The sequence below is a fragment of the Solanum dulcamara genome, chromosome 7, assembly GCF_947179165.1.
Source record: "Solanum dulcamara chromosome 7, daSolDulc1.2, whole genome shotgun sequence".
NCBI lineage: Eukaryota > Viridiplantae > Streptophyta > Magnoliopsida > Solanales > Solanaceae > Solanum > Solanum dulcamara.
In genome coordinates this window covers 12,644,604-12,656,221 of record NC_077243.1, presented here as the reverse complement: position 1 = coordinate 12,656,221, position 11,618 = coordinate 12,644,604, and the positions used below count along the sequence as shown (strand labels likewise).

The 11,618-nt window shown below is 37.4% G+C and overlaps 1 protein-coding gene across 2 annotated transcripts; it reads left to right on the top strand.

The window, feature by feature from the left end:
• The first annotated feature begins 368 nt into the window (after positions 1-368).
• Positions 369-11,190, top strand: LOC129896569 (uncharacterized). 2 transcript variants are annotated; one of them, XM_055972506.1, is made up of 9 exons: positions 369-668; positions 1,149-2,431; positions 3,725-4,069; positions 4,139-5,081; positions 6,686-6,965; positions 8,459-8,566; positions 8,649-8,927; positions 10,041-10,184; positions 10,594-11,190. In XM_055972506.1, the coding sequence occupies exons 2-9, from the start codon at positions 1,213-1,215 to the stop codon at positions 10,780-10,782; spliced, it is 3,507 nt and encodes a 1,168-aa protein (XP_055828481.1). In that variant the 5' UTR covers positions 369-668; positions 1,149-1,212; the 3' UTR covers positions 10,783-11,190. The 2 variants fall into 2 exon arrangements, with proteins under 2 accessions (XP_055828481.1, XP_055828480.1); XM_055972505.1 differs by having other exon boundaries at positions 3,725-5,081.
• The last annotated feature ends 428 nt before the right edge of the window (positions 11,191-11,618 follow it).

Sequence of the window (11,618 nt, the reverse complement as noted above, 5' to 3'; positions counted from 1 at the left end):
TATTTAAAGTAATAGTATGATACAATACAATAGGTTACAACCAACCAAATAAGCTGTTAATAGCTACTACCAAAAGTTATAATTGGCTCAATTTTAATTAAAAATCTAGAGTTCGAGCTCGAAAGAAAATCACATTTAATAAAAATGATTTATTTTTTTAAGTGAATTCAAATTAATTGTGTTCTAAAAAATACCGAACAACGAATATGAAACAAATATAAATCGAGGGCTAGACGTTAATTTACACCCATAATAGTAAAACTTCAATTATTAGTTCATAAATATATTTTTTTAGTTTTTAATTTTGTAGAATATTTAATTGGACAACACAAATATGACCCCCATCATTTTGCAGGCCAATAGAAAGAGAAATTAAACCAAACCCAAACCCGGAAAAAAAAATCAGTCTTCCCCACCAAACAGGGAACAAAGAATCACAAATCACAAGAGCTAAGGGGAGAAAAAGAAGAAAAAAAAAAGTTCAAAATCGAAACGCTTCCATTTGCTTGATATTTTGTGAAAGAGGAAAACTATCAGTATTCAGCTTGGTTTTAAGTTGATTGTGATGTTTGTGTACGAAGTATTCTGAGTTTTGTTGTAATTTTTTTTTAATCTTCTGTGGATGGTGGCGATGGATTCAATTGGGTCATATCGTTCACCTTCGATCTGTAAGTTCGCATTTTCACTCATTTTTTCCTCTTTAGATTTTCAAATTTTTTTGCGGATTTTTAGCTGTTGTTCTTGTATTTTTAAAAAAATTAATGTGGCAATTCTTAGTGGGTGATGCTTTCTAGGGTTTGAAAAAAGTGGAGATCTTTGAATCGGAGGGTGGGAAATCTAGCTAGGGTTTTGGTATTGAGTTGCCCAGAAAATGTGGGAAATCCCTAGAAAGGAAGTTCTATTTTTGAGATAAGTTATTGATTAAAGTTTTGATTTTGTTTTTCATTGGGATCCGCCACATACATCTATTAAGCTATTACACTTATACTTGTTTCTAGTTAGGTTCAATTTTTGCTTACAGTTTTTTTTTTTCCTTTTTCAAGTTTCTTGGAGCTCTTATTGCTGTCAAATTTTGAATTGATGTCTTAAGTTGGACTTTTTGTCCTTGCATTTTCTGTTAATTCCTCTTTTTTTCTTTTGTATTTCAGGTATGGTGGATTATTCAGTGTAGTAGTAGAAGATTGTGAAACTTCTTGGTTCACCATTATTTAAATGGCGAACTCGACCTCAGTAGATGTTATACTGGAATACTTGCGGAAAAACAAATTTACAAGGGCTGAGGCTGCTTTGCGTGGTGAACTGAATAATCACCCTGATCTGAATGGTGTTCTTCAGAAGCTTACTATTGAGGACAAAGAGTTGAGTCAGTCAACAGAAGGAGCAAGTAGGGGCAAAGCAACGACAGAGACTCCCGGGACAACATTCCGGAATAGTGAGGATGTTTACAAGGAGACAAGTTCAAGAAGCAGTGGTGAAATATCCAAGGAGCTTATTATTAAGGAGATAGAGTGTGGCACCGGGAGAAATGGCTTAGACTGCAACTGGAAAAATGTCCAGGAGCAGAAGAAAGTTAATGAATCCGTTGGGACAAGTGACAAAAACTTCAGTTTTGCCAACAGTTCGGAGGATACTATTGATCTGTATTCGTGGAAATACACTCCTGGTAATGGTCCGGTTACTTATCAGCATGACGGTGGAGCTACCATTGACCTCTCCACTTTGGTGCACTCTGGGAAGTCAAATTTTAATTCTTCTGAGGTCTTTGATAGTGGTAAGGCTCATGCAAAATGTGAGGAAGATGTCAGTTTTTCTGGTGAAAAGAGAACTTCTTGGCCTGGAAGTACTAGCAAAGACACTGTAGAACCAAAGTATGACAGTGGTCGAAATATTGAGCTCAAGGAGGTTGATCAGCAAATTAAGCTAAGTGGGGCATGCTCCAAAGATGTAGTAATTAATCATCCTTGGTCTAAAAGTGATGAATTTACACATCCTTCATCTGAGCCTTGGAGAGACTGCACAGTTAAAACCGTTTTCCCATTTTCCAAAGGAGATGTCTCGACAAGTTATGATCATGACATTGTTAGTACTGACAGGAAAGAAGGAAAACGAAAAACAGAGGTTAGTGATGTTAGGGCAGCAATAAAAGAACAAGTGGATGAGGTAGGAAGAGCTCTGTATCTTGGGAAGACACAAGGAAGTGAACCAAAAGAATTCAGCGGCCTAGGTTTTTCATTTGTTTCTGAAAGCCAGAAAGAAGGATTCCCTAGGTTGCCACCTGTTAGATTGAAGTCAGAAGAGAAGTCCTTCAGTATTCCTTGGGAGGAAAAGTTTGAGCGAGATGGACCTGCCTCAAAGACTACTAATGCTGACAATTCATTTTTCATAGGTTCATTTCTTGATGTTCCTATAGGACAAGATCTTACCAGTTCAGGTTTGCTTCTTTAATAAACAACTTTAGTTTGTAGTTTTAGAGGAAAGTAAATTTAGCTTGTGGCATTCAGTGCACTTTACCTCCAGGTAATCCTGTTCTGGAACATGTGGGTTTCCATAATATGATTTGAGTACAGTCTCATTGGCATTATTTTCCCAACGTGGGGGTTCTCATAAGCTTTACTGAAATCATAGCTTGTCAGAGTCTTGTGAATGAATAAATGGAAATCAATATCTTTAACATAGAAGATACGACTGATGGCGCCGGAATTTCTTGGATTGGAAATTTATAATCTCAGAAATCACGTGAAGGGTAAACTCTGCACAACAAGCAGTCAGTCTAGATATATTTGGTAGCTGATCACTGTCTCTAACCAGTGTATTCTAGAATTGTACGCAAGATAAATGGTACAAAGTTCCCGGGATGCTTGCTTATTCTCCTATATACCAGACTATCCTATGGTTGCTGTATGAGGAGGGGGCTTTTAGTGAAATGCAGCCTTCTTAGGGATTTCATAAGGATATTATGCTACAAATAATTCTTGTTTAAAATCAGATTTTTGCTCCTGATCTGGTGGAGCGAAAAATGCTCATAATATTTGCGACCTGATGTGCGTTTTGTTAGAGACATTCTAAGTATGGAATCGAGGTTTATTGGATCAACAAATAATTGTGGATCCTCTCGTCCATAAAAAGGAACTTTATACTAGGAGAAATCTTCTCCGGAGTCGCAAAAAGCTACTCGTTATTAAGGAAGTCTTGGACCATGAGCGCATATGCTCTTTGTGTGGCTTCAACTTTCTCTTTTCTGTGTCATAATTTTCTTTCTTTTGGTTGTATCGTTTTTCTTATGTTTTTTTTTGCTGAATAATGCAATCAAATTGGCTGCCTACTGTTATTACCTCCGTGGACATGACATTTTGGACTTCTAACTTTTTACCATTATGAATGTACAACTCTACATGTTTGTGTAGCTCATATAAATAGATGTTAAATTCATGATTTTTGCTGGTTATGCCTTGCATGTGGAGCATCCTAAATCCTGTTCTTTTATTGCTTTCCTCAAATAAAAACAATAGAGAAGGAACACCTAGATATGAATTGTTCAATGTTCGTAGACCATTGATTATTATCTCTCTTATCATATTTTGGTTTCTATCTTAGGTAGATCCTGGAATTGTCTTGACCGTGTAATTCATCTAATTGTCCCTGTCTTAGTGCTTCTTGAACTTATATATATAAATTACTTATTCATGGCTTGTGCAGTAATCATCATTGCTTTACTGAATGGCAGGTGGAAAAAGGCCTGCAGGAGGTAGTTGGCTCTCTGTAAGTCAAGGCATTGCTGAGGACACTTCTGATCTGGTTTCCGGTTTTGCAACAGTTGGTGATGGACTGAGTGAATCTATTGATTACCCCAACGAATATTGGGACTCCGATGAGTATGATGACGATGATGATGTTGGCTACACAAGACAACCTATTGAGGATGAGACATGGTTTTTAGCTCATGAAATTGATTACCCCAGTGATAATGAGAAGGGACCAGGGCATGGGAGTGTTCCAGATCCTCAAAGAGGGCAAAACCGAGAAGAAGATGATGAACAATCTTTTGCAGAAGAGGATTCCTGCTTCTCAGGTGAGCGATATTTCCAATCAAAAAATGTTGATCCAGTTAGGCCTGCGGATGATCACATAGGGCTGTCAGTGTCTGAAATGTACAGGAGAACTGATGAGAGTGACTTGATTGCTCAATATGATGGCCAGTTGATGGATGAGGTAGAACTAAATTTGATGCGTGCAGAGCCAGTTTGGCGGGGCTTTGTTACTCAAACAAATGAACTTGTCATGTTGGGGGATGGTAAAGTCCTGAATGAGTGTGGAAGGCCTCATCCGGATGATATTTGCATGGACGATGATCAACATGGTTCAGTTCGGTCTATTGGTGTGGGGATTAACAGTGATACTGCTGATTTTGGAAGCGAAGTGCGTGAAAGTTTGGTTGGTGGGAGTAGTGAGGGGGACATAGAGTACTTCCATGATCATGATACCAGTATTGGTGGGTCCAGACACCTACCACCCATTTCAGATAAGCCTTATTCAGAGAGATCAAAGAGAGAAAAGAAAGCAGCTAAACATAGTTCTGATAAGTTTGTTACTGGGGCTGACAAAGGAAGTCTTGTGCAGAAAATGAATCACTTGGACGGAGGATTCTCATTCCCCCCTCCTAGAGATGGGGAGTTAGTTCAAACAAGCTCGAGTAAGTCTTTATGGTCAAACAAGTGCAACACTGTTGTCAGTGATGAAGCTGATGATTCTCTGATGGCAAATGATGACATGCTTGCTCCATGGAGGCGCAAAAGCAGTGAATCTTCACCTGTCAAGAGCTCAAGAGATGAAAGTAATGCAAATGCTGCAGGATCAGAAAATTCTAGCCCTTCTTCTCTTTCAAACTATGGCTATGCTGAACGGGATGTACGGGAGCATGTGAAGAAAGAAGAGACAAAAATAGCCAGTGCAAGAGAAGAAGATGTAGGGGCGTCACTGGAGGATGAGGAAGCAACAGCAGTACAGGAACAAGTAAGGCAGATCAAGGCACAGGAGGAGGAATTCGAAACCTTTGATCTAAAGATTGTGCATAGGAAAAACAGGCATGTTCAATCTCCTATTGCCTATTTTGAATCATAGTGGACATAATTCACTTTAGCTGATATTAATACATTTTCTTTGCGATTGCCCTAGTAAGAGGAAATAGCTACGTTATATTCTATGAGAATCTTCATATTTCAATGTGCGTAGCTAGCTTTTTATCTAACTAACGAAAACAAAATATGCTGGTTTTCTATCTAGTATCTATAAACTTAAATTATAATGAGGCAGAGACTGTTAACTGTATACATTTGAATCAAGCACTGTGTGGCAGAATTGAAGATGTACCAAGTAAATGGAAAACTCATGCACAGCTCTAGGGATAGTTTCTACTTTCTACCAACAAATCTTGAGCTCTATGTATAGGACAAAGAACAGTTGAGGAACCATTCCCTTGATAATGTGGACATCTCAGCAAAGCGCCATTGCTGAAGCAGTGGAATCAACCCCAAGGGTGAATGCAGGCATGAAATCTAAGGTCACTAGCTGGGACTATCCCTTGGAAATAGGCAACTGGTCCTTCTGGGAAGGTGTACCCATGGTGACATTTTCCCTTTTGATAGTTGAGATTCTGGTTGGACCTTGTTTATGGAAAAATAGTGCACTTGAATTTTATATATCTTTATTTATATGAATCAAACTTATCGATAAACGGGAGAACAAAGCAGTAAAGTTAACATCATATATTGCTCTGAAGCTGTAATTTGTGTGTGTGTGTGTGCGTGTATCTATATATATTTTTGTATTCTTCTTTGAAGGAATTCAGTTTAGAGCTTAAACGGGACCTTAAAATTATATATGCCCTTTAAATTAAGTGTGGTAGTCTAAGATTTTTGGATGTAAGCTGCTAGGCGTTAGTGCCCACTGGACCTGTATTTTATTCTTGACAATGAACAAGCTTATCTAATAATTGAAGAGGTATTAAAAAATTTTAAAAAAGGAAAACCCCCCTCTGTGACATATGATATGTGGTTTTTTACCTGAAGTCAAACACAATGCCTTGCCTTTCAGTTAGCATGACAGATTTAATATATAGTTGGCATGTCATTCTCTCTTTTGTGCATTTGAGGAGCTTGGAGGTTTAGGATCAATTATTGTTGGAAACTTGGTTATTGTTTACTTGAGGGGTTTTCATTTAAAGAAATTTCACTAAAACTATTGCGGTACAACACCAATGCTTTTGAATTGCCTTTTTGGATCTACAACGTTTGGCTCTGGAACTGGATCAATTCCTTGTTCTAAACATTTCTGATCAATCTCGAAGCTTCTATATGTGCTGGGTCTGTTGTGTCGGAAACTTTGTCCATGACTTTTGCTAGTTCTTTCTTATATCTGATTGTAGCTATTTGATCTCTTTTGATGCTTCAACCACATGTTATTTCTACATATATATTATGTTTATTTCTGCTTTATATTTTTTTTGTATATATTTCTGTCTTAACCTTGTAAGTATATCTTAACAAGTCTCTGCATCCTATGTTGGATGCTTTCATATCTGCATTCATCATGCATAGTTTATATTTCTGTGATGAATTTTCTTCATCTACCTTAGCTTTTATGTTTAGGCATTTAATATTTTGTTAATTGGATTTATCTTTTGGATCAGAACTGGCTTTGAGGAGGACAAGAATTTCCATGTCGTTTTAAATTCAGTTTTAGCTGGGCGATATCAAGTTACTGAGTATCTTGGATCTGCTGCATTTAGTAAAGCTATCCAAGCTCACGATCTTCACACTGGCATGGATGTTTGTGTAAAGATCATAAAGAACAATAAAGATTTCTTTGATCAGAGCCTTGATGAAATAAAGCTTCTCAAGTATGTCAACAAGCATGATCCTGCTGACAAGTACCATTTACTTCGGCTGTATGATTACTTCTATTATCGAGTAAGTAAAAATTCTTAGTTTTTCTTCATTAAACTAATAGTTCATTCACGTGGTTTGAAAACCCCTTTATACAAGTTGTGTACAGTAAGTAAAGAAACTACATAAGAGCCAACAAAATTCACTCAATCATACAGCTTGGATAAGTTTGTTTTTATAGAAAAACAAAATATTGCCCTAACTTGGACAATTTTTCTTACCACCTTCGCAAGCTTCTTTCTCTCCATATAACCAACATTTTGTGGATGCTAGAGGAACGGCAACCGGAGCTTTGCATCTTCTTTTTCCTGTGTGAATGCCCAGCTGAACATAACATCTTTGACCCATGCTGGCATCAACCTTAGCTTTTCGTACTTTAGTTTTCTATATTTTGTATCTCTTCTTTTTTAAGTGGAAGTCTTCCGATTCTTTATAAGAAACAGAAATTTTCTGATTGTAAAATTAGCCACTTATAAGTAAGATTCCGTTCTCTATGATAAGCACAAAGACTCCTGATATAAGAATCAGCACAAATATGGGGCTGAATATATACAATTCAAAAACTCTCACCCTTTATTTTTTAGGAAGTCAAAGGAAATTGAAAAGAAATTCTAAATCATATACAATTAACATGTAAAGTTAGAAAGCCAAAAAAAGTATCAAACAATGTAATAAACTTATGCACAGATTCAACCTGGCCCTTGAAGCACACCTGTGTTGCCTTTCCTGCTATACCTTCCAAAAAATGCGTGCTGGAAGCAGTGGCGGACCCAGAATTTTTAATAAGGGGGTTCAAAATCTGAAAAAGTAGACATACGAACTAGCCGAAGGGGGTTCGACATCTACTATTTATACATAAAAAAATATTTTAACCATGTATAAATAGTATAATTTTTCGCCGAAGGGGGTTCGGATGAACCCCCTAATTACATGCTAGATCCGCCCCTGGCTGGAAGGCGAACCATACTTTCTTTGTTCTTTAACAAATTTTCTGTCTGACGAGCCCAGTAGCATGCCACTTACTGTTCTAACAACTGCCCTACCAAGTCCATATTGAATTCCCTCCTCTGCAAATCAGAATGAGTCAGCTGAACTCCTGGTCTGCAATCCAACAAAATCCAACAACCTTAGGAGGAGCTTGACTTTTTCCCTAATGACCGACCCTCCAAGATCAATTACAAGTGTGTGAAACTCATGAAAGTAGTTTGTGGCCAGATTTTGCATGGTTGGTACTGTCCTTCTGGTGTCTACACTTCAATGTATATGGAATTTTATGTTAACTGCACCTTCCAAAGTTTTAAAGCTGAACCATCACTTTTACTTCCCTATTATCGGAATTCCTTCTAAGTGCTAAATTCCATCTACTCTGTGGCCTATGCTGGGCCACTGTCTTATCTGTTTTGAAAGCAAAACCATATAACTAAGGAAATTCCTTTGTGTACAATTTTGAATGTAAGCTGAAGAAACTTTTGGACTGTGAAATGCAATTTGCGACTGATCGTTGTGTTTGTTATCAGGAGCATTTGTTAATTGTATGTGAGCTCCTTAAGGCAAATCTTTATGAGTTCCATAAATTTAATAGAGAATCTGGAGGAGAAGTCTACTTTACCATGCCAAGATTGCAGGTTTGTCACATGGCTATATCCATAAGGATTTTATGTCATCAATGATGCTTCTCTTCTGACTTAATATGAATCACTACTGCAGTCAATCACTATTCAATGCTTGGAGGCTCTTCAGTTTTTGCATGGCCTTGGGCTTATACATTGTGACCTGAAACCTGAGAACATATTGGTGAAAAGCTACAGTAGATGTGAAGTGAAGGTGATTGATCTGGGAAGCAGTTGTTTCGAAACCGATCATCTTTGTTCTTATGTCCAATCTAGATCCTACCGTGCACCTGAAGTTATTTTGGGACTTCCATATGATAAAAAGATCGATATCTGGTCACTTGGCTGCATCCTAGCAGAACTTTGCACGGGAAATGTAGGTTCTTTCTTTATGCGTTTGTGTTTTTTACCTCTTTGTGACTAGTGAAAGTATGATTCTGATGTTAGGGATCTTTCACCTGTAATACCAGACACTATGGTAGTTCCTAAATTATTAATCCCTTTTTATTTCAATCCCCTGCCCTTGCATTTTTAAGAGGTTGCAGAGTTGATTTCTGTGATTTGGGACACATTATGATGTTGTGGAGTTAGAAGTGGCACCAAAACTCTTGGAAGCCTTAATATTCTCTGCCGTGTAATCCTAGTGTATAAGAAGGTTTCTGGTGGCGTATGTCAAAGTCCATTTTAAAGGAAACGTCAGTATCCATCTCCATGTTTTATTATACTAGTTGTACTGCTATGCATGTACTGCAGCGTTTAATTTGACACTGTTTTTCCTGCTGGGTGACATTCTTTTTAAGTGGAATTGGATGAAGCAAACTTATTAAAGTGGCATGTGTAGTGCAGACTAGATGGAGTCAACTCATCTGTTACGAACTAATATTTCATTGAATTATATAGTCTCCCTGGCATACTTGAAATATTGGTGACAAATAGAAAATTTATATTTAGTTTGACAGGCAGGAATAGTCAAATAACCTTAGTTTTATATATAGTTTGACAGGCAGGAATAGTCAAATAACCTTAGTATTATGATACTACAGTTCTGTTTAACACATATCAGTGTGCTGAGAGCCAAATAGCCAATCCTTCTTGAGGACTAATATGCACTATCCAGTTGAGCCCCTTGAGCTCCTGGGAATGGAAAAAATCTTGTTGGGAGCGCCGCCCCAGAAATGGACCTTGCAATGCGCTATCCGGATTAAGTCGGACCCCAATGCGGGTAATTGGACACCGGTTGGGAAACCAAAAAAAAAGAAGAAAAAGTTGACAAAGCAAAAGTAAAGCAAAAAGCTAATGACCAATAGTTAACTTGCAGGTCATTCATTCTTCTCCAATTTGTTTTTAGAGATAAAGCCTTCATTCTTCTTGTGTGTTTGTTATTACTACTTGTTTTGTTTGATGGTCATACAATGCATACAGGTAGCTTTATTGTAATATTTTGATTCCAATATTGCTCCAAGTGGGAATTGAAGATTTTTATCTGCAGGTACTTTTTCAAAATGACTCTCCTGCCACATTACTCGCTAGGGTGATTGGTATTATAGGTCCCATTGACCAAGATTTGCTTGTTAAAGGACGAGATACTTATAAGTATTTCACCAAAAATCATATGCTGTATGAACGAAATCAGGTAAACTCTCTCTCCTCTGTGTGGGTTGGGTTTGGTGGGTGGGTTACGGTTCAGTGATTTACTATGTCTTGTATCCTCTCTGACGACTCACCTTCAGAAGATCAATACTTTTTGTTTTAATGAAGGCAACATTTTTGTCTTGCTAAAAGTTGATTTGATGATAAGATAGAAAAGTCTGGGACAATTTATATTAATCTCTCAGAGAGGCCATTGGTCCTTTCTTCAAATTCTTTATCCTCTTAATGAGTCGGTGAATGGTGATATTATACCTATACAAAAGACTCCCATTATTAGAGGGCAACACTTGAGTGTTTTCTGTTTTTATTTTGCTCTGAATGTTAATGTTGCTCTATCTGCCTGCTGCTCTCTAATATCCATTCTTGATTACTTTTCATTCATTTTTTTCCAGGAAACAAATAGATTGGAATGCTTGATACCCAAAAAGACATCCTTGAGACATCGTTTACCAATGGGGGATCAAGGATTTATAGACTTTGTGGCTCATCTCCTTGAAGTAAACCCAAAGAAGCGTCCATCTGCCTTGGAGGCTTTAAAGCATCCGTGGCTGTCATATCCATACGAACCAATATCATCTTGAGTTGTGTGAGAATTCTTTGGCATTTTAACCTGCTGAAGTTCTGCAATTTCTCCAATTTGGATGCTCCAATGATGACATAGGAAGGATGTCTCCAAGGTGGTCCGCATTTCCTTCCAAATCACTGAGTTGTATTTCTATTTTAACCCAACTGAGAATGTAGTCTTGCAAATGTTATGTAACATTAGGGTTTTCTGTCTTGTTTGATGGAAGGGGATGCATTCTGTTTGTACATGACGTGTGTTGATTCTTTTAGGTGTTTAGTGATAGTTTGTGAATTAGCTGTTTATCCAATTTTGGTTGCCTTCCCTCATTTGCAGCAATGTATCAAATGAAGGAAGATCAGAAACATATATTTTCATGTCTGACATTTTCATCGATAGTCATAATGCAAAATTCCACTTGATGAAATCTTTTTTGCGAGTTCTCTATTCCAATGCCCCCCCTCCCCGTCTCTCTCTGCAGTAGCGCTCTGTCGCTGCATCTCTAATTTCTGCTAAGAATGAATTTGATCATCCCTCGACAGCCATTACACAAGGGGAATTTGTGCACATTACAGTGGTATATCATGAGTTGTAAGTTGCAACCAAGGATTTCATGCATTGCAGTTGCTTCAATAAAAATGAAACACTAAACTTTGTAAGTTCTACAAACAGATCATACTACTGAATTTGTGATTGAGCATCGAATGAAATCTTGATCCAAGTTCACTTTTACCGAACAAAATAACACATTTATTTGATAGATGTTTCTAAGCATAAAATGTTTTACAAGTATCAAAAATGTTAAATGCAATGAAATGTGATCAATTGCTTGCTGAAGTCAAATAACACTGTTAA